Source organism: Amblyomma maculatum, chromosome 9 (assembly GCF_055883805.1).
Source record: "Amblyomma maculatum isolate TAMU_Amacu chromosome 9, ASM5588380v1, whole genome shotgun sequence".
Classification (NCBI taxonomy): domain Eukaryota; kingdom Metazoa; phylum Arthropoda; class Arachnida; order Ixodida; family Ixodidae; genus Amblyomma; species Amblyomma maculatum.
Genome location: NC_139352.1, coordinates 13,023,094 through 13,044,463, shown reverse-complemented (window position 1 = coordinate 13,044,463; position 21,370 = coordinate 13,023,094). Strand labels below are relative to the sequence as shown.

The window sequence follows — 21,370 nt, the reverse complement described above, 5'->3', positions numbered from 1 at the left end:
CGATAAACAGCAGACAAAACGATAGCCACGTGAACATAAGCAAGCCCTATGAGAACAAGCTTTTATGTACAAAAGGCAGTGCTGTCCAGGCTAAGACGTCACATCAGCATTCTTCCAAAATGCGTAATCTTGCGTACCTATACTGAACAGAGTGCTGATGCCTGAACAGCACGAAGGGGCTGACTCCAGCCGAACAAGAAGTCTGTACAAGGTGAACCAGTCCCTCAAACGCACAGTAGCCCAGTCCCCTGCCACATGCTGAGGAGAAGCAGTAGTCCCCGCTAACGACACCCCCTAGCAGCATCCTCGAGCAGCTCTTCACAACTTCACCAACATCTGGCTTTGCCAGCAACTCTTCAACTGTTGGCCTTGGCAATTTTTTCTTCTTCGTTTTGGAGTCCTTCGGTTTTTTCCGCAACCTTCGCAAACGCTCGCTAGGCGCTTGCGGCAAATCGCCACAGCTGTGCTGCTTTAAGGCAGACCTGTCTTCAGCTGTCGGCATGGAGATAGAGTCGAACCGCCTGGGAATTCCCCTCGAACAACTGGTCAGCTCGACACAGACAAGTGCCTGCGCGAGGTCCAGACTGGCCGCGCGAGCCGCAGCACGGACATCTTCTAGCGCTTTGAAAGTGGCCGCCTCGATCACACCTTTTTTCTGCTTTTTGTTTCCCTCTGCAAACATGGCTGCCAGCCTTCTGAGGACTTTGCGGTTCCTGAGGACGTAGAATGGCACTCCATCAAGGTGTTCCTCGTTAGTACTGGGCTGATTCAGTGCGTGCCACTGCCGAACCAGCTCTGCCCACGGGAAGAAGAAAGGACATGAGATGCGAAGCTTCTTGAAAGATGGCCGCTTGTCTGGAGGGTACCTAGAATGACACAAGCAAAACAAAAACTGTCTATACCTTTAAGGAACACTGCTCTGTGGTACACCACAACAGTCCACTGCACAACACCCGCAGCAAAGTGTTTTTCCTTTGTCATTTGACAATAACCAGAAAACCAGCTTCTGAGTAAAGAAGACGTATGCTATAGAGCAGATTTCCAGACATCTAGGTGCATGCAGGTTATAAGTCACATCAAATGAAAGCGCTCCAGATTAGTCTCTCCACCCAGTGTTACATCCCCAGTATAAGGTATGACTGTCTGGCTTTATGCGGCTCTTTAAATGTGTGATTTTGCTCTTTGGCAGCAAACTCACACATTTAATGGTAGGGAACTTGCTATGGCGAAGCTCCCAGGAGCAGAGAGAATTTTCACTGTGCTACAGAGAAGAAATCGGGCTACAGCACTGAAAGATAGGACAGGACAGCTCTCATGAACAGCGCTTATTTCCAAACGGCACTGAAAAGTGCATGCAAAATTCAGGAATGACATCCTTGAAACAAAAGGCTCCAGGGAAGTTTTTCCTGAGTAAGATGCCATAATGTTCACAAGAACGCCATTCATGACCAAAGGTGTTACAAGCATGCTTTAACAAAAGTACCAGACAACTCTGGTTTCAGAAACCTCTGGGAAATTTCTGACAAGACACCCTGAATCTGAGTGGTGTGAACTGTCCTGTTTGCCTTTTGCCATTCAATGGCTGAGGCTCTCTATTTCAACCGGTTCCACTGAGAGCTTCAGCACTTCATCTCTAGGCCATACCAGTATACCCAGGTACCATCTGCAGTAATAATGGCCTTCCACCAGTGTTCACCTTCCTCTCCTATCCATCACTTCCATTGGGACATATGTCTAAGCAATATTGCTTTTGGACTGGCGTAAGAAGGCAGAGATCCGCTGCACACAGATTGTTAACATGTGAAGATGTTCATCCTAAATTCTTCTACTTGTTATTAGGCATGTTGTGTGATAGTGAGGCATCCATCTATCTTTATCAATGCAGCCACTGCGTTGATGGTTTAACCTCTTGTAACAGGTGCACTGCCGCCTCCCTGCAACTGATGGTGTTCCCTGCCATTTTTGAGTCAAACCACCCAAAACGAGTTGCAAGCGACACAACGTCCTCACTAAATGAATCCACAGCGTAGCGTTGTTCACGTAAGGTTCACATCACATGGATCACACAAAAAGCACACCTGGAGACGATGAGCTACTACCTCCTCTTTGAATAAACATTCCTGCCACCTCATTAGAGACAGGGCGATGGAGCATGTGGTGTGGCATTAGTGGAGTCACGACGTTTGCCAAAAACGTCGAGATGGCACAGCGAGTGCACAGCAAACCAACGTTAATAGAAATAGGGTCAATTGCCAAACTGGGAGCTGTTTCGAAGCGTTGCCGTCACTGGCTGCTTTGAGTGACGCTGCAGTCGAACTAGGATCCAGCCGGTCCGATCGGTGGCTGGATCATTACTACCATTACCCCCTGGGTGGACTCGTACAGTGCGCGCAGCATAGAGTACAGTGCGCTCGCGACGTGGTTTCTTATTGATCGTTGTTTGTGCTGCCTATGCTTGCATGCAGAGTTTATAATGGTCATGCCGACGAGCTGCGTGCCAGGCAGCGCGAGTGGTTACAGATGCAACCAAAACCCAGAGGCATTTGTTCTCGGCGCCACATTACGCGGGCCTCCGTGCAGCATGGGATCGCGCAATTCCGCGTGTTGACAGAAAACTTTCTGTCAAATTACATGTTTTCGACCTTTCATTTTCACAAAGATATGCTGAAGACGTACACTTATGTTATCAATGGTAAAGAATTGAGAGGGATAAATGGCGCTTCGTTGAAGGCTGCCTAAAGTTTTCTCTAACCTGCCTTCATACCTATCGAAGCTGCCTGCAAAGAAGCGAAAACTGCCAGAAAGGAAGGTACAGTCATGAAAGAAAAACAAAGTGAATCCGGACTGTCACTCTGAAGAAGCATCCTCAAACCATCGTCCCCACGCTGGTGAAAGATAGCGGACGGTGACGGCGAAGGCAGCTTTGTGGCATTTTTGATGCTCAGGAGCAAAACGTAGTGCTAATGTGTTCCTGGAGTACTCAAGGACCCTACAAGCTACTGAACAACTGACTGAAAATTAGTCAGTGGTCGAGCGACAGATCGAAAACGTCTTTAGAGATCTGTTCTGTTCGATTGTGGATCAGTTTTAGAGCAGGAAGCTACCACAAATAGCACGTTACCTGCACTTTGTACAGCTTACAGAGCAAGTGAGGATGTTTTATTTGGTAAAGCAGATGCATTTTTACATAAGATTTCCGTCCGAGAGGAGTAATGTGAGTCAGAAGAAATAATTAAGTCTCGCCTGCTATAATGTATGCATTCATTATAAAGTGCAAAAAGTGTTGTGAATAATTTGTACTATAATGTATATAGGCGGCTATGAATCAATTAACTGTGTATTTGTGTCTGCAGCAATTAACACACTGCACGAATGATCGCAAAATAAATACTTGCGACGCTGGCGCTGGCCAGGGACGATAAACCGAGAGTAGTGAATCCCAAAAAAAGAAATTTTATTGCCCAGAGTTGTTTGCACCGGAGTTCCTCTCTATGCTCCCTCTTCTCTGGCAGGAAGAGAGGAACAGACAACTCACGAAACTGAAGGAGTTCGCTGCCATTGCGGCTTAGGTTGCGCATGGCGCGAGGATAAAATAACTATACATGCTCACTGACAAAATTAGTGCTGTGCGCATAATCCACTTATTCCAGAAAACCACACCACTGACATCGTGGTTACTCGTGGTCAACTTTAGATTGCCGCAAATGCGGCCTTTGTGCTGTGAAGATCTTGCTAATTGGTCGTTAAGCACATATGCGGTGGCGCAGAAACACGTGCCAGACCTCTGCACTGACTAAGCTTATTAGTGACCTTACGATGAGACTTGTAATCTGATCTCCGCCTTTAGTGTAGATGTCTCATACATGCAACTTCGGGGATGAAGCTCATATACAACCGCGTTCCATTCAAAAGATGACCACCGCCAAAGTATGCCAACGTTGGCTGAGCAGCGATCACCTGTACAGCTCGAGTTGCTTCAGCAGAGTTTTGTAGCATGCTCGCCACACGGGGTTCAGATTTGACTGCTTTTCTTTAGCGTAAATAACGCAAGTACGGCATTCGGGACGCCAGTTAATTTAACATTACCGAAGATGCTTCGCCGGACGGCCGTGCTCGCGGCGTTTGCTTGCGTTTCGACGGCGACCTGGAGCAGAGTTCGACGGCTGCGCCACCTCGCGTTAAAATTGAGGCGCCGATTCAGCAGCATGAGGAACCCGGATAGTTTGGCAACTGATCTTAGTTCTATTCACCAGACCCCGTGTCAGTATTCATCGAGCAACCCTTGTATGAGATGGACCTGTGCAGACTGGCTCCAAGGATAAGGAACATTCCAATGGACAAAGAATGTGCACAGTGCTCACTGCAAATACACCGCTTTAGTGCATGCAGCATATCCTGCCCCACTACCCACTGCAAATCCCGTTCCTGTGCGTACATTACAGAGACCGAAACCGGTGGGAGCAGTTGCACCTGTTCATGTCCTCAGCAGGCCACAGCACACTGTCAGCAGCAGTGTGTCACAGCACTTGTGACACGTCACGCCTTTCGATCCATGGGCACGGAGAGGTCATGGAAACTCTTGACAGCCATGGACAAATTGCTTTCATACAAGGCCTAACACTACTGCATGTGCGCTTTTGCTGCACGTTGCCAACCAGCCACATGAGGAAAGTGCAGGCTCAGTTATGTGACAAGTGCCAGATCATGCACATCAAATCAGCAAGTGCCACCGAGAAAAGCCAGTTTCAACCCCAAGCTCGGGACAGCAGGAAAGTTGTGATCTGCGTATTTCGTTCACCTTGCATGAATATCAGGTGATACAGCCCAAATCGACCACGTGGTTTCATCCACAAACTGCCAAAAATTTCGAACTTTTCGTGACAATGTCGGGCAAGGGGCAAAGCAGCATTTTTGAAAGGGCCCCGAAACGGTACTTGGCAGAATAGTATTCTATTTCAAGGAATCCACACAGGCGAAACTGAGAACTTGAGTATTTGAGTCAAATTTAAAAACTGTGTGGAGCCTATAATTATCTTTAAAAAGTACTCCTGGCGAGCGCTCACCGCTAATTAGAGCGGCACATCCCAGATGATGTCACCGGGGATGTGGCCAATGAATGGGAGCCACCTCCCAAGTGACACAGGTAGGAAGGGGAACAGTGGGACGCCGTTGCAATTTGTTCTCTTTATTTTTCCTGCAAGCCGGCATGCGCCAAGTTGAGTGAGGAGAGGAAAAGCATCATTATCAATCACAAATATGATCGGTGCTAATGAAAGTAACTAAAATATTTTTTCGTTGCGCAGGGGACTGATAGGATACCTACTGTTTTTGCACTTTTCTAGTTTTAGTGAAAATATTTTCATAGACCTTTGAAGTGCAGGCTACAGTTTAATTCGTGCAAAACTTTTGTACATGCGTTCAAATCTCGATATAAAAAATCACGCAGACTGCCAGAAATCGTTCGTTATTTCAAAGTATTGTTTGTTGTAATCAAAACTTGTGGTATAAGCCAGTTGTCAAACCTAGGTATGAAAATTACGTACCTTAGCAGTAGAAATGTATGCAGGCAAACAAACTCTCAAATAAAAATGTAGTGTTTGCTTCCAAGCTGCTTTATTTGAAGAAATCAGCTATTTTCTTCTACCGTGTGCTGCACACACGACTAAATAAGAACATCTCTACACCTTCCATTTTGTACAACACCTCATCGGATACGTCCCTGCGCCGAGTGATAAAAGTGCGGGCTTTGTTCACGCATATCAAAACATCTGAATTCGATAGGACTTCATCTCCTTCAGCAATCAGTGAAGTTTGACAATCTTGTCTCCCTCTTTTCAAAATGGTCACAGTGGTCGATGGTGCACTACCAGGCTGTCACCAGAGGTAAACTGCTTTTTTCCAATAGGTCCCCTTCTCGCAGCAGCAATAACTGCTTTCACTTCTTGGTGCCATTGCTAGCTTCATTCATTGCTGGATTTCGCATGAAATTCGCAGTAAAATCGCCCGCAATAAAACGTACCTGCCCGCACACAAAAACAACCGACCGGCAAACGACACCCAGCACAGAGAAAAGGGCAGGCGGCTGGTTGGAAGGTTGGCCAGCTGCCGCACGGGAAAGCCAACTTCTGGGGCGGTTTTGCTCTGCTTGAACTTCGATATATTGCGTGCGTGCAGCTATTTTTGTTCGATTTAGTACTATTTAGTACTACATATTTGCTAGATAGTCTCATTTAACATTAAGGTGTTCATAAATTGTTCAATATATATAGTAATTCAATGCAAACGGTTCGATATAATCGGTTTTGACTGTAGCGTAAATTGCCATTTGGCAGGCACAACTTGGCTTGACCAGCCCAGCAATTCCATCACTGGAAATGTGAAAGTAAAACAGCTCTTAATGGCCTATAAAAAGTCTCAAAGATCACTTCGAAACCAACAGCAGCCCAGCTCCTCAGTCACTGCATATCATTAATATGCAGCCATTTATCCACGCGAAGCTTGAGTGCTACTCTCAACAGGTATCAAGCCACCTGATGTAAAACAGGCATTAGACTGCCTCAGGTTGCTACCAGCAAAATTCAACAAACAAAATCACAGTCAATTTTCCATTACGCAATTTTCGCAGGTGGAAAGTGATGCAGCGCTCACCGCAGGTGCTTGGCCATCAGCTCCCGGCGCTCTTGTTCCTCTGAATGCTGGGTGGCTGCTGTGTCTGGGTGGTCGAAGGGAAAGCAGGGTAGACCCATCTCCAGCGAAAGGCTCCGCAGCTCTCTTAGGCCTGACGCGCGGGCACCTCGGTAGACGAGCGCAAGCCAAAACGGCCGACCCCAGCCGGCTGGCAAGATCAGATCCCAGCCACTGCCAAAGCCTGTGCCAAAGCCACAAAGAGACAGAAGGGGGCAGCTGTTGGGGGGTGATGGCTATGATCACAGAAGGCGTGCTCCGGCCACACTGACGTGGCTGCCGATTTTTGTAGACGCCGGTATGCAGGGGTATAATAAGAATACACTCATCATCGTTAGCACTCCTTCTATTCCCTCGGCCACATACTGCCATCAGACTTAGCTGCTATGGCTCTGTTGAGTTCTGTTGAATTTGATTACCAAAGATGAAAAAATGTGCCTGCTGTGTTTCTCTTTTTCACCTAGCTTTTTGCAGTACAGTCTCCGACAAATTCTTGGGCTCGGCAGGACCATTTGTGCCCATGTGCTTGACCGCCGCAGTCCTTGTGCAGGGACTGCAACGGTTGAATACCACGGGTCATGTTTTCTTTCGCTGCCCGGGTGGGGATGAGAGCCAGAGTAGGGCATCATCATCCCGAAGCTACTAGGACAGCACCCAGGTTGTGTGTGTACAGTTGAAACAAACTCACGAACAAATAAAAAAAATCGTTTAGCAGCCAGAAAAACTTGCATTGCAAGAAAAATTGCACTGCAAGTGGGAATATGTACTAGCCTGTGTTTTGTCTCAAGTCCTGGTTTTATCATTTCACTTTGCACCGTACCTGACATGACATGACTTAACAGTACAAAAACGTGAAGCCATTGCAGATTACACTGCGAACCACATCACGCACGAATCTGCACTTCAATACAAGTTCCCCGCCATTCGGCCCAAGCTGGACGAGACAAGGAGTGCATTTGTTTCCCTGAAAAACGAAAGTCAATACAACAGTAGGCGGTAACCAGCTTCCCCCGCATGCACCACAGGTAGCAGTGTCCTTCAAGCCAGAGCAGGCACTCCTGTTGTCTCCTTCTTAACATGATTGCGAGTTTCTTGAAGAGGTCGTCTTAGCAGGCCACCTTTATGGAAATGCAGGGCACACCTTAACTCAAGTAGAAACTGGAGCCCCTAACACTGCCAAACTTAAAGCCAAGAAAATCCACCGAATTGAATCCATCTGAATTTAGAGTGACACCTTCCACAGCGATAAAGAGCTGAAGTTGGCTGTGGCACTGACGCTCATTTGCTCATGCACTAGGTCGTATAACTGAATTTCTTTATCTACACTGAAAACGTTTGACTAAAAACAGGCACCCAAAATGTTTGATTCAAGCGAGACAAAAAAAAAGTTCACAAACCCAAATTTGTTCTGGAGCCTTCCTTCCGGATTGCTAGGACTGGTATCCGTGACTCGGCATCCCCGAGCTCGAGAAGGGTGCCTGTCCAATGCAGGCAAAAGGCAGCAAATGGAATTAACAAGTGAGCAAAGAAGGCCATGTCCCCCTTCCAAATGATTTCACAAAAGATGGCCCTGACCATTCTTGCAAAAGGCAAGGGTACTAACAAGGCCCACCTGGCACAATTTCAAACACATGAATGTGCTTCTTCTATTCTTTACATGCCGCAAATAGAAAACGGCAAGGCACATGAGAACTGCGCAAATATGGTGACAATCTGTGCCCGTGTGCTTGACCCCCGCAGTCCACGTGTAAGGCCGCAACGGTTGAATACCACGGGTCATGTTTTCTTTAGCTGCCCAAATGGGGACAAGGGCCAGGGTAGGGCACCATCATCCCGAAGCTACTAGGACAGCGCCACAGTTGTACCTGCTACAGTGAAAATAAATGAGGCCGACAAGAAACCATGCTCAGAAAAATAATGAATGATTACTCAGGCCCCCTCACAAAATTTTGGTCAACCTGCGGGCTCCCTCAAACTCAGACACACACTTGTGCATATACCGAACTCGTCACCTCAAAATCATTTAGACATACAACAGACTCGGACTCGCAACTCATTCGCAGTGAATCAGTCACAACTCACATGGGCTCACTCATGACTCCCTTCGACTCACAATTCATTTGAGCTCACTCACTCATCTCGACTCATCCGGGCTCAGTCACTCATTTATACTCAAGACTCATCAGACTCACTCTCTCATTTTAGGCTCAGTCATTCTGACGAGTCATTTTGACTCATTCAATAAGCTGAAAAATTTCTTTACAACAAGTTTCCTTGAACAAAAAAGGATTATCCTCACGTATGTATGAGGCTTTGTTTTTTGTGCTTTGTTTTGATTGGTCACTTGTCATGTGAATAAAGCCAAAGCCTTCTATGTTACACATGCCCAGTCACAGGCACTGAGATCAAAGGATGCTGACGGTTGCATTTAAGGCCATGGTGGAAGAAATAAAAGTGCCGCAGCAGGATAGCAGCCACTAGTGTGTGTGCCGCTGGTGGCAGCAAAACTTTTTAGGGTGCTATGCATTCCGCCGTTCTGCTGGCGTTCCTACAGGGCGGTGACACGTGGGATGAAATTTCACGGCCTCTGTCAGCTGCAAAACTCTGCAACATACAGATACTATGTCTGTTTTATATTTATTTAACGCCTATCAAGACGCAGGTAGGAGCTTTCATGCCGTTTACCATCCAAATCTCCTAATTTCCGAACACAGAGACACGCGTCTGCCCGAGCAACTATGGAGATGACACCGCAACAGCCTCTTGTGGAAGGCTGCCGCGTCTCACACACAGCCACTACATAACTTTTTGTTGCCAACACCAATTTCATGTCACGTGATCGGCAGCTCAGCTGGCTGAGGAACAGCAATGTCCAGAGATCGACTCGGCGTATTCCCTTTGACTGAACTCCAGATTGGTACCATGATTAGCTGTCTTGACTATTTTGCGCATTTGGGCACAGCAAGTCATCATCATCATCATCAGCCTGAGTATACCCACTGCAGGGCGAAGGCCTCTCCCATATTCCACCAATTAGCCCGGTTCTGTGCTAGCAGCATCCACTTGACCCCTGCAAACTTCTTAACCTCACCCACCCACCTAACTTTCTGCCGCCCCCTGTTACGCTTTCCTTCCCTTGGAATCCAGTTTGTTACCCTAAACGACCATCGGTTATCCTCTCTTCATACTACATGTCCTGCCCATGCCCATTTCTTCTTCTTAATTTTCACCAGAATGTCAGTAACTTGAGTTATTTCTCTGACCCACTCTGCACACTTATTATCTCTTAATGTTACCCCTACCATTTTTCGTTCCATAGCTCTGTGAGTTGTCCTCGACTTAAGTAGAACCTTCTTGGTTAGCCTCCACGTTTCAGCCCCATAGGTGAGTACAGGTAAGATGCAACTGTTATATACTTTCCTCTTGAGCGATACCGGTAAGCTGCTAGTCATAATCTGCGACTGCTTACCAAATGCGCTCCATCCCAATCTTATTCTTCTTGTTATTTCCTTTTCATGGTCCGGATCTGCGGTTGCTACCTGTCCTAAGTAGACATATTCGCCTACTACTTGCAGTGCTTCGCTACCTAACGTAAACTGCTGTTCCTTCCCGAGGCTGTTGAACGTTACCTTAGTCTTCTGCATATTGATTTTTAAGCCTACCTTTCTACTTTTCCTGTCTAGGTCATCAATAATTAATTGCAGTTCATCCCCCGAGTTACTTAGCAAGGCAATGTCATCAGCAAATCGCAAATTACTGAGGTATTCTCCATCTACCCTTATTCCTAACTGCTCCCATTCCAAGTCTCTGAATACTTCCTCTAAGCAAGCTGTGAATAGCACTGGGGAGATCATGTCTCCTTGCCTAACACCTTTCTTTATGAAAATTTTGTTACTTTCTTTATGCAGAGCTATGGTTGCTGTGCAGCCACTATATATATCTTCCAGCACTTTCACGTATGGCTCGTCTATCCACTGATTTCGCAATAGACGAGTTGCAAAACCTACAAGTTAGCTTCCCTGTGAGGCAGGAATTCCTGCACAATGGCGGCATAGACTTACTTTGGAATAATAGTTGGGAGCAGCGCTGGCACAGCGACTGGCGGCAGAGTAACTCCCGCGCCCCTTGCCCATTCGTCACAGCATTCCGCACGTGGGTCGCCAATTCTAAAACTCCTTTCCTCACCCAGTGTGGCAGTGCTCTCCCTTCCTTTATGCCCGCGCCAAGAATGTCCGAAAACCTGTTCTCGCACAGTGGCCTGTGCGACGGGGACTGCATCCGAAGCTGCGTGGACTGTAGTAGATGCATGCACTGGACCTAACTATTGCCGCGGAGTCAGGTTCTGCCGCCATTGTGCATGAATTTCTGCCTCACAGGGAAGCTGACTTGTAGGTTTTGCAACTTGTCTATGCCTGCACCACCGCCGAGGTTTCAAATGAGTCAAATTTGTTTTTCACAACAAGAGTAGTACGCATAATTATGCACTCACTGAAAAGAAGTGATTCTACGTTGCTGCGGCTGTGGATAAGCGCCCTGCAGGGAGAAGGTATCACTCTACAACGCTCCTGAAGACGAAAACCGAAGCACAGGTGTATAAAAGAATGTTGCTCCAGCCAAAAAGAATAGTTTCAAGTAGGCGAGCATCTCAAAACAAACTGCCTGTGGCGTACCCCGCACAACAGTGAAGCTGACTGTACATTCAGCTCTTCAATCCCTCTCTGGCTTTTCACTTTTTCTGCCTGCATTTATGCACTTCTTTCAACTATATTAATTATTTTGCATGATGACAAAACACATTTAAATGTATACGGATTGTCTGCATGCATAAGCACGGAAACACAGGGACATAACAGGTGGTGACAGTTGCAGCTGGGATAGCCACACATAATTATGCTTAGTACATGAAGCGAAGCGGCATCAACACCCCGAGCTTTTATATAATAATCTTAAACATCTATGCCGGAACAGCTGACCAGGCATGGAAAATATAGAAGGCTATGGAGAAGCTATACATGTGATTTTTGCTTTTGTTATCAAATAAAGTTTATTACCATACATACAGGCCTAAACAAAATCAGAAAGGCCTTGACTAGGCCTTTATCCACCTTAATTTGTATATTCCAGTGGTAACATTTGTCACATGCAAAATGCACACGATATGCCAGGGGTGCGCATGCAGGAAGACTTTCCATAGTTTTCTCTTTCCTGGTCACTCAGGGACGTTACCAAGCCACAATGCTTTCAAGCAGCCATTGTCGCGGCAATAAATCTTTTCTCCCCTCTGCTGTCAGTAAATTAGGAAAAATGGTGTGCACTGTTGTCTCAAAAACACAGTTCACAATCTGAGCTTGAGCCCGGACTCACTCACAGCTCAGATCATGATCTGAATGTGAATGTGAGCGAGTCCGAGTGAGTCAATTCAAGAGTGATTCTGCCGACCTATGCAACAAACTGTTAGGTTCATAAAAACCATACATCAATTCCCACCCACCGGTAATGTAACAGTACGCAAGCACAGAAGCACACACAAGCCAAGTGCTCTCTTTCTCAGTTGAAAACTATCTCTTCACAACAAGACTAGAAAACAGAAAATGATCTACAATATTTTACATTTAAACTCTTATTCGAACTTAGCCATGCTTCGCGCCCCATCTTACAACACGTAAAGAAAAAAATGAACACTAAGGTTTGCTTAAGTAAGTCTGAATAAGGTTCAATAATAAAGCCAAAATGATAACACCTCTAAGTAAAGAGCAAGACTCCAAGCTGGGCTTGTTGGTTCATAGTTACTAAAAGGATTTGCAGCATTAAAAGACGACACAGAGAAAAAAGATGCACAGGACACAGGACAGATGCACAGATGCAAGATGCTAAAAGATGTCTTTTAGCGCTGCAAATCTTTTTAGTATCTAAGTAAAGAACCCTGCTGGTATGACAACCGCTATCAGCAAAGGACAGACATCTTTATACTACATAATTCTAGACTCATTACTTTTTCTAATGTTCATTCGTTAATGATATGTCTGTTCCACTAGTTTACACAAAATGCATGTTGGTGCGCTTCCCACAAACCCCCACCACGTTTCAGAATAAAGTTAACATTGACCTAAACGACAAAAAAAAAAAGCATGCTGCAAATAAATCCCTACAACTTTCTTGGTATTTCACTCGCCTCTCACTTGTTCTGCCAATATTGACGCTTGATAGCCATAACTTTCCTACTCGAAACTTCAAAATTTCTGGCCGTAACTCTGGATAAGACATCAAAAAAGTTTGATCGCCGTGCTCGATCACTCACGCACAAAGTTTTGTTCAGCATCCATATCCCAACAAAAGCACACGCACATTTTTAACCACACATCATATGTTCCTTATTTATGCCTATATTCATAGTCACGTTAATTACTGTTTGTCTTGCTGGGGAAATATAAATATTCCACAGGCACTGAAAGACTTTACTGCCTTCAGAATCAAGCCATCAGACGCACATCACTCAGCTGATTCCAATCACACTCTTTGCAACTCTATCACAACTTGAACATACTTCACCTTAAATTATTATCTGGTTTGGTTTGGTTTATGGGGCTTAACATTCCAAATTGACTCAGGCTATGAGAGACGCCGTAGTGGAGGGCTCCGAAAATTTTGACCACCTGGGGTTCGTGCACCGATATCGCAGAGCACACGGGTGCCTTGCTTTTCGCCTCCATCAAAAAGCGGCCGCCGCGACCTAGATTCGATTCCGCATCCTTGGACACAGTAGTAGAGTGCCCTAGCCACTGCACTGCAGCGGCGGGGCTTAAATTATATCTCTAATTCTGAACAATCTAGTTAATAACTGTGCTCATACTCACGGCATTACTGATCAGATAGCAAATACTAATCCTACTAGGTTTTAACACAAGAACAATCTTCTCTGACAAAAGTGAGGAATACTTATGAAACATTTACTACCATGTTTGCAAGCCTACTTAATAGAATTCTTTGCCTTGAGAAATCAAAACATGCTCTACGGTTCACGCATTTCATCATTACATTAAACTACATTTAATAGACATGCTATGTAGTTAACCTGCTAAAGTAGCAATAATCCTTTCTTTACAGTCAAACCTCGTTATAACGAAGTAGTACGGGGCGCGAAAATTTGTTCATTATATCCGATATTTGTTATAAAAGTGTGCGCCCGAATTCCTGTAAATAAATTTGCTAATAAAACGAAACAAAATGTGCACTAATATGGATAACAGAAAGGTGCGAAAACGCGCAATTTTTAAATTAAAAATTGGGTATAAGCACGAAATGCCGGGAGCAGAAATGAATATTAATTTGGGATGTTTCCTCTGTGCACAATTTGCGCGACGGAGCCAAAGAACTCGGGGAGTGTAGCGCGCGCATGGGTCGGTCACAGTGGCAGAGGCGAGGCAGAAGCTCATGCCATGACGAGGCAATGGTGATGACATGCCAGTCACATGCCTGTCAGCCATTGCATGGCTGGACTGAAGCGGCGGCGCCGACGCTAGAGTCCGGCCATGGCCGTTCGTGACCTCCGAGATCACCACACGTGGAGGTGTGATCTCGGAGGCCATGAGTCGTTGGCACTAGTTTTCGTCGCCGCTGCTAGATGATGCGGCACGCAAACGCGCGGGCGATTTAAACAAACTTCTGCGGCGGGCGATTCGACTGATTGAAAAATTGTGTTTTTGATGTTTTTTCCGGCTCCTTTAGACATTTTTTGTCGTTTTAATGCAAAGAAACTGCTTCGTTATAACCAATCTAATCAAATATTGAAATTTTTATTTTAAAAACTCCCATAGAAATAAACCATAGAACAGCCAAATTTTAATTTTATTTCGTTTTATCTGATAATTCACTATATCCGTGTTCGTTATAGCGAGGTTCAACTGTATTGTGTTAAATTGTATTATATAAATAAATTGATAATGTGTGCATTTTTTTTTTTCACTGGAAATTTCTGCTACTATACTACAGTCGATTGTGAATACATCAAACTTTAAGGGGATTGCAAAGTAGTTCAATATATACTGAATACATAATTCACTATTCACTGCATGTGTACAGCGAAGCGCATGCACTCAGGCATCTAATAATGGCATGGTTCAATTTTCACGCCTTCATGACAGTGTTTGCACAGATGCAGCCCATCACGGGGGCTGGAGTCCAGCAAAATCAATATGCAAGGACTAAGCGGGTTATATGTCATTGTGAACGCTATGTTTCGGCAACAGTCTCAACTGATTTTTTTGTCTTCATAAGCTGCGAGGGAGCGTGGATGGGACTGTTTTACCCATATTGCAGCTGAGGAAGCTGTTGTTCCCCGTTTTTGGTGCACATGTCGCAGCGTTTTGCACTAAAAGAAATCCCTCACCAGGCAAGAGGTTCTGCGATCTCAGTCGATTCAGCTCAGACTCAGACATCTTCTCAGAAGACACAGCATTGCGGAGTGACGGCTCCCACAGCGCCGAGTCACTTGCTTGTAATGGCAGAGGCCCCATTGCGTTGCTCCCACCAAAACCTGCACAGAGTGAGAGAGTGACATTAGAAAGCTAGAGGCCAGAAGAAAATGCCGTGTTTAACTCTCCTCTGTGCGCATATTAAATTACATTTCAATCATACAATGTTCCCACCAGACATTGAGTACACAAACAGGCTTGTCACAGACAGCAAAGGAGCCCACTTCATTGAAGGGGATCGCCACTTCTGCAGTTCCGTCCATACCATAAAATTAATCTTCAATGAACATTTCTGCCCAGCTCATTCCAGCCGTACTATCTGGAGAGAACACAAGGAAACAAAAAGCTTAAAACGAGAGCATGAGCCTAGTGCACAAATTGCCCCTGCTGTCAAGTTTGTTATGACCGTGCACTTTAGGCAGCACCAACATTTAACGAAAACTTCGTGACTTCATCAGAAGTGGCCTATTGTACAAGAATTTTTTCGTACTATCTGAAGGCTTGGACAATTCAAGCTTAGATTACAACAAGCTGATAAACTGGTAATCAAAAAATTACTTCCAAGTTGAAAGGTTAGCCATCCCTAAATTACAGGCAGCACACAACTTTCCTCATAACTACTAGCCCCACACTGCACCTCTAAGGTTTAATCAGAGCTAAAAATGAGCAACGATCTGGTCTGTCTTCATTTATGTCAAATGTGATGTCAATAACAACAGAAACCAGAGAAGGTGGAGCAGAGCACAACCAATCAAAAGGTACAGCCAGCCTAGATGCAGCACCCTCGTCAGCCACCCGCATCTACTTTTGCGGCATCAAGGGGACCGTGCAATGCCGATTTCTTGCATAACCACTACAGCACGCACCTGTTTCCTAAAACGAAGGCGGCTCAAAAAAAGAAAAAAGAAAAAAGGAAACGTAAGGCATGCCAATTGTGTTCATGCCCCATAGCCTGTACCATCGAGAAGCAGCGACCAATGGCTGAGGCCACACAAGACAAAAGTAAACTGAAGCGTTACAAACTATAGCCCCAAAAATTTACTGACACTAGGATGCTGTCTACCAAATTGACTGGCTTCATATACACTCACTCAGCTCTCAGTGCCACCCTTTATTGATTATATATTAAAGTGATTGCAAAATATCAAAAACTCTAAATCTAGCTGCTGTCTGCACACCTGACGTCTAAAATGCAAAGCGGGTTTGAACCTGAGGAACTCTACTACAGTAATGACATCAAAAAAGTATAGACACTTAATTTTTGGGTTCAAGTTTTGACCATTGTAATGATGCATAAGACATTACTGTACTCGGATAATCATGTGATATTCACCTACGACCGCTGAATAATAATTTATAACCAAATTTTTTTTTCTCACCTGTTTCGGTTCCGGTCTCAGCAGCTGAGCAACAGCTCTGACGTCAAAGTCAAATCTAGGTCACATGAGGGATGAAAAAAAAAAAAAAAAAACAAAAAAAAAAACAGCAATATTATTGTTCCTCTGAATTAACTACAATGCTAACACAGGACCTCCTCATAAACAGTACAAGCTAAGAACCAGTGATTATATCACTGTTTTATATGTCATGCCACATGTGACCTAGGCTTGAATGTGACATCACAGCCATCTCTTGGCTGCTGAAACTGAAACCAGAACTGCTTAGAAAAAAAAATTTCATTCAAAATTATTTAGCAGCCATAGGCGAGAACCACAGGGTGATCCATGTGCAGGAAAGCTTTACGCATCATTAACAAGAAGAAAATGCCACCAAAATTTGGTGTCTATACTCTTTTAAGCAGAATTGAAAAAGTTGGATTGAAACCAGCTGACACGTAGTGGCACCCCCAGTTCAGGCGTAACAGACATACTTTACTCACTTCTTATATTGTGCTGCAATGATATTCCCAAAAATGATAATTTGTATTGGGGTCGGTTTGATAATCAAATGCAAGTTGATATCCAGCCTAATGCAAGTGAACTAGTAATTGAGTATGTCATGAACCACCCACAGTGGTTTTAAGCTCACTATCCCATTTTTCTTGTCATGTACAGTATTTACTCGCATAATGCTCGCACTCGCGTAATGCGCACACGGGTCGGTTGCAGTGGCCAGGCATGGCAGGGGCTCCCACCATGATGAGGCAGCTGTGATGACATGCCAGTCACATGCCGGTCAGCCGTTGCATGGCTGGACTCGAGCAGCGGCGGCAGCAGCGGCGACGCTAGAGTCTGACCATGGCTGTACATAAACTCCGAGATCACCGCGCGCAGAGGTGTGATCTCGGAAGCCATGGGCCGTTGGTTTGAGTTTTTGTCGCCGCCGCTAGATGACGCGGGATGCGAACGTGCAGGTGATTTAAACACACTTCGGCGGGGCCGTTAAAGTCTAGCCATGGCCTTTCATGACCTCCGAGATCATTGTGCACGGAGAATCTCGGAGGCCATAAAATATTGGCAGTAGTTTTTGCTGTCGCTGCTAAATGACGCGGCACGCAAACACGCGGGCGATTTAAACACTTCAGCAGCGGGCGATATGATTGATTGAAAAATTGACTTTTTTCCCGGCTCCTTTACGCATTATTTGCCATTTTAATGCAAAAGAACTGCTTCATTATAACCAATCTAGCATCAAATTTTGAAATTTTTGTTTTGTTATACAGAAAGAACTCCCATAGAAATAAACCACTGACCAACCAAACATTGATTTTAGTTTGCTTTATCCAATAATTCGCTATATCCGTGTTCATTATAGCGAGGTTTGACCGTATTATCTGCCAGATAACAAAACTGTAATATAGTGGATGACCATGGCATGACCCCTTTATGGGAGTAACTGTGACACTAGCCCCAGCTGATGGGCACCTACTGAAAAACGAAGGTGAGCTCAGCAACTGACATGCAACATCGCTGGCCACATGCACCATGTGGCAAAATAGCCCTCCCCTATTCTAGCACCATGCTCTGCGGCAAAAAAAAAAGAATACTGAGGCAGACGCCAGGTGCTCACAATGCCCAGCAGTGGTCACCTTGGTCTTGCATGCTGGCAAGAGGATGCGAGGGTCCCTGACCATCCGCCCCAGAACTCGAGGCTCGGCCTCCACGTTTCCGAGTTGCAGCGCTTCCCAGCCTGCCTCCTGTGCCTCCCTCTCCGCAGTCCGCTGGTTCCACCACAGCTGCCTCTCGGGAGATGCGGCTTCCAAAGATGGGGTAAGCGTGTCGAGGACGACTCCTGTCGCGAGCGGACCAGTCAGTGAGAACCTCACCATCAGGTCCTTCAGATGCACCATTGTCACTGTACCATTTGTGTACACAGGTAGCTGAAGCACTTTAGTGGCTGAAGCCAATTCATCTTGCTCCTCCTGCCCTATTCCATCACCTGAATTGGCTGGTTCCTTTTCTCCCTTCTTTCTCCGTTTTTTCGAGGACTGCACCTCGTTAGCAGGCACCTTTCTTTCCTGTTTCTGTGCCTTTTTTGATTCCTCTGTTAGAGCTCCTGTCTTCAACTTCGCTGCATCCACAGCTACAGCTGACTGATCCGATGTTTTCGCTTCAAATTCAGTCCTCTCCTCTTCCGCTGAACTCTTCATTACCTTGTCTGACAGGTCAGTGGCTGCAACTTTCACATCGAGTTCTGAGTGAGGAACCATCGCTGGTTTCGCCTGTACCCGTTTGAGTTCAAAGAGTGCTATTAGCTCTTCAGACACCTCGCTGTGGATGGCAGGGTGCATCCACAGCCACAGTTGACGGCCGTCAGCACATGCACGGTTGGCACCGGTTTTGTCACCAGCCACACGCCACAGAAACTTCACCGGTCCGATGGCGCCAAAGGGGTAACAGCCCCGGTGGTAGAGCACGGCGGAGCCTTCCCGGCTTCCAGGCAGGTACGACTTAGCTCCAAATGTGAGGCCTGCACCACAAGGCAAACAAAGACTCCAAATATTTATTTCAAAGGAAGCCTCAAAGGAAGCCATACCAGAACAGTAATGTGTCCTAAACCAAAACCGCACATATGAACTACTAAAAAAAAAAAAAAAAAAAAAAAAAAAAAAAAAAAAAAAAAGCAAATATGCACCAAATGCCCAGAATCAACTAGTACAGCATAACATGCATGCTTCTATACGTACACTGCTGCTACTAAAATGTGGATCAATTAATGTGATCAATGCGCCAAACGGTTTCACAATAAAAAATGATTTGAAGAAAAAGCTTGCCGCAACATTACTGAGGCGTTCTTGGCAAAAAATTGTTGGGGTTTACGCATAAACCTAGTGATAGAGCAAAAGCTGTGTGTTGCAGCATTAGCCTTTTTACCACTGACTTTACATTTTTCATAATTTTTCCTTGATTTAGGTTTTGGGAAAAGGAAGAAGCCTTATACTTTCGGATGGGAACTACGAAATGATGGACACCTACACCTAACCAAGTCAAGGTCATGTTCTCACATTTTTTCTTGGAAATTGTACATGGTTTATAAGGAAGGAAAGGTGCAGACTTGAGGGAAGGGAGGAAGGTGGGAGTGAGAACAGAAAGAGTGAAAGAGGTCCTGTAATAGAAGACTACGAAGTAATTTCTGCCCCCTGGGCGCCTTTAACGTGCGCTGATATCACACAACACAGGGCTGCCTATCTGTTTAAGTTAGCTTTTGGGGAAAGATAGGAGCTGTATACTTTTGGGTGGACACCACGGAATCATGGATACCCACACTCAATTAGGTCAAGGCCGCACTTGGAAGGTTACTTGAAAGTCAAACTCCTGGCCTTGGTGACCATGGCTTTACCTAGCGCAATTAAGCTTTCGCTTCAAGAGATTTAAGCTCTATAAATGGGATGCTATTTAGCCTCGCAATAAGGTATATCACCGTAGATGCGTCAGTAGACAGACTAACCCGTGTCGGCACTTGTAATCAGCGCCAGCTTGGCAGTGAGCTCTTCAGCAAGGCCAATCAGCTCAATGCAGTTGTAGTACGATAGGTCCTGCATCAGTGAGCAGAGGAGTAATGGTCAGCAAGCACTCCTCGTCAGCTTACAAAGGTACAAGGAAACACGAGAGGAACTGAAACAATGCTTCCATTTTTCCGCACCAATGTTTTGAAACATTTTCTGTCCTTGAAAGGTATGTTCCCTGTTGTTGGGGGCTCTTGCTTTCCAATGAAGCTTCCCTTATCATGGCTCAGTGACAAGGCCACAACATACTGTATTGGACACAAACTCCATCACTAGGGTGAACAGCGCTAGCATCAATCTCAAGGGAGACCCCGCAACTCCTCTCGCAGTAGGAGCATTTTCGTGTTTTAAACATAAGAGCATTGTTATTCTGCTTATTTTGCCATGCTATCGAGTTCTTCCATGACAGAGTGAATGTGCACTGCCATGGTACAAGAGGCACGTTTTTTCAACCCTGCCACAATCATTTTATTATTGTGTCCGATGCACAGCATATACAACCGAACTCGATGCAAGGTCAAATCACTCATGTTATCCCTAGGCCACGCAAGCATATTCAAATGGCTCAGTTAAAGTGGGGCTTTATATGTTGGCTGGTAGCATACGCTATCGCGTCATCACGAAGGTGGGAGTGAAAACAGAGAGAAAGAGGTGCCATAGTGGAGGGCTTCGGTCCACCGCGCAACAGACAGTTTCGCCTCATCACACTTTAGTGGTAAAAAGAGTCCCCCTAAGGCATAAATAAAGCTGAAACCATAGAGTAAACTACTAGTATGTGCAAAAGCCATGTCATTACTTTCAAGCTGAACCTAAGCGTAGCCATGCAGATAGCGCTCACGTAACTCCAGGTTTAACCCTAAGCTAAATCACAGCTATTTTATTCATAGCCTCAGTAAGTAGCACACTAACATCGGGCCCAAACCATGGCTTGCAGTGGGGTAAAGTCACTGCACCCAAGCAAGAAATTTTACTCGGGGAAAACACGCTGAACGCTATTTTTTAACCAAAAGAAAAAAAAAGTTACTGAAATACAAGGCTGAAATGCATCATCTCACACACACAAACACTTCAGAAGTGTGGCCCATAAATCTGCTCCTTGGATGGGTAAAGATCTCAAGCTGAGCACTGCGCAAATAGATCACACTGCGAAGAACATTAAAAAGAAAGTATATATCATGTTAATAAAGAAACGGGGAACTAAGCATTCAAAAGCCAGATCCAAGCCACTATAGCAGACGCCCACACAAAGGACCACGTCTCTCACAACAGA

General features: G+C 45.3%; 1 protein-coding gene across 1 annotated transcript in view; it reads right to left on the bottom strand.

Annotated features, from left to right (window-relative positions):
* Positions 1–47: 47 nt before the first annotated feature.
* The window catches only part of Pop1 (POP1 ribonuclease P/MRP subunit), a 32,154-nt gene continuing 10,831 nt past the window's right edge, over positions 48–21,370 (bottom strand). The window contains exons 5-10 of the mRNA XM_084578172.1: positions 20,043–20,130; positions 18,165–19,064; positions 15,071–15,217; positions 8,082–8,162; positions 6,649–6,868; positions 48–866 (exon numbers count right to left, since the gene is read on the bottom strand). Of these exons, the coding sequence (XP_084434298.1) occupies positions 104–866; positions 6,649–6,868; positions 8,082–8,162; positions 15,071–15,217; positions 18,165–19,064; positions 20,043–20,130 (2,199 nt within the window). The 3' untranslated portion in view covers positions 48–103. The remainder of the gene's footprint in view (positions 867–6,648; positions 6,869–8,081; positions 8,163–15,070; positions 15,218–18,164; positions 19,065–20,042; positions 20,131–21,370) is intronic.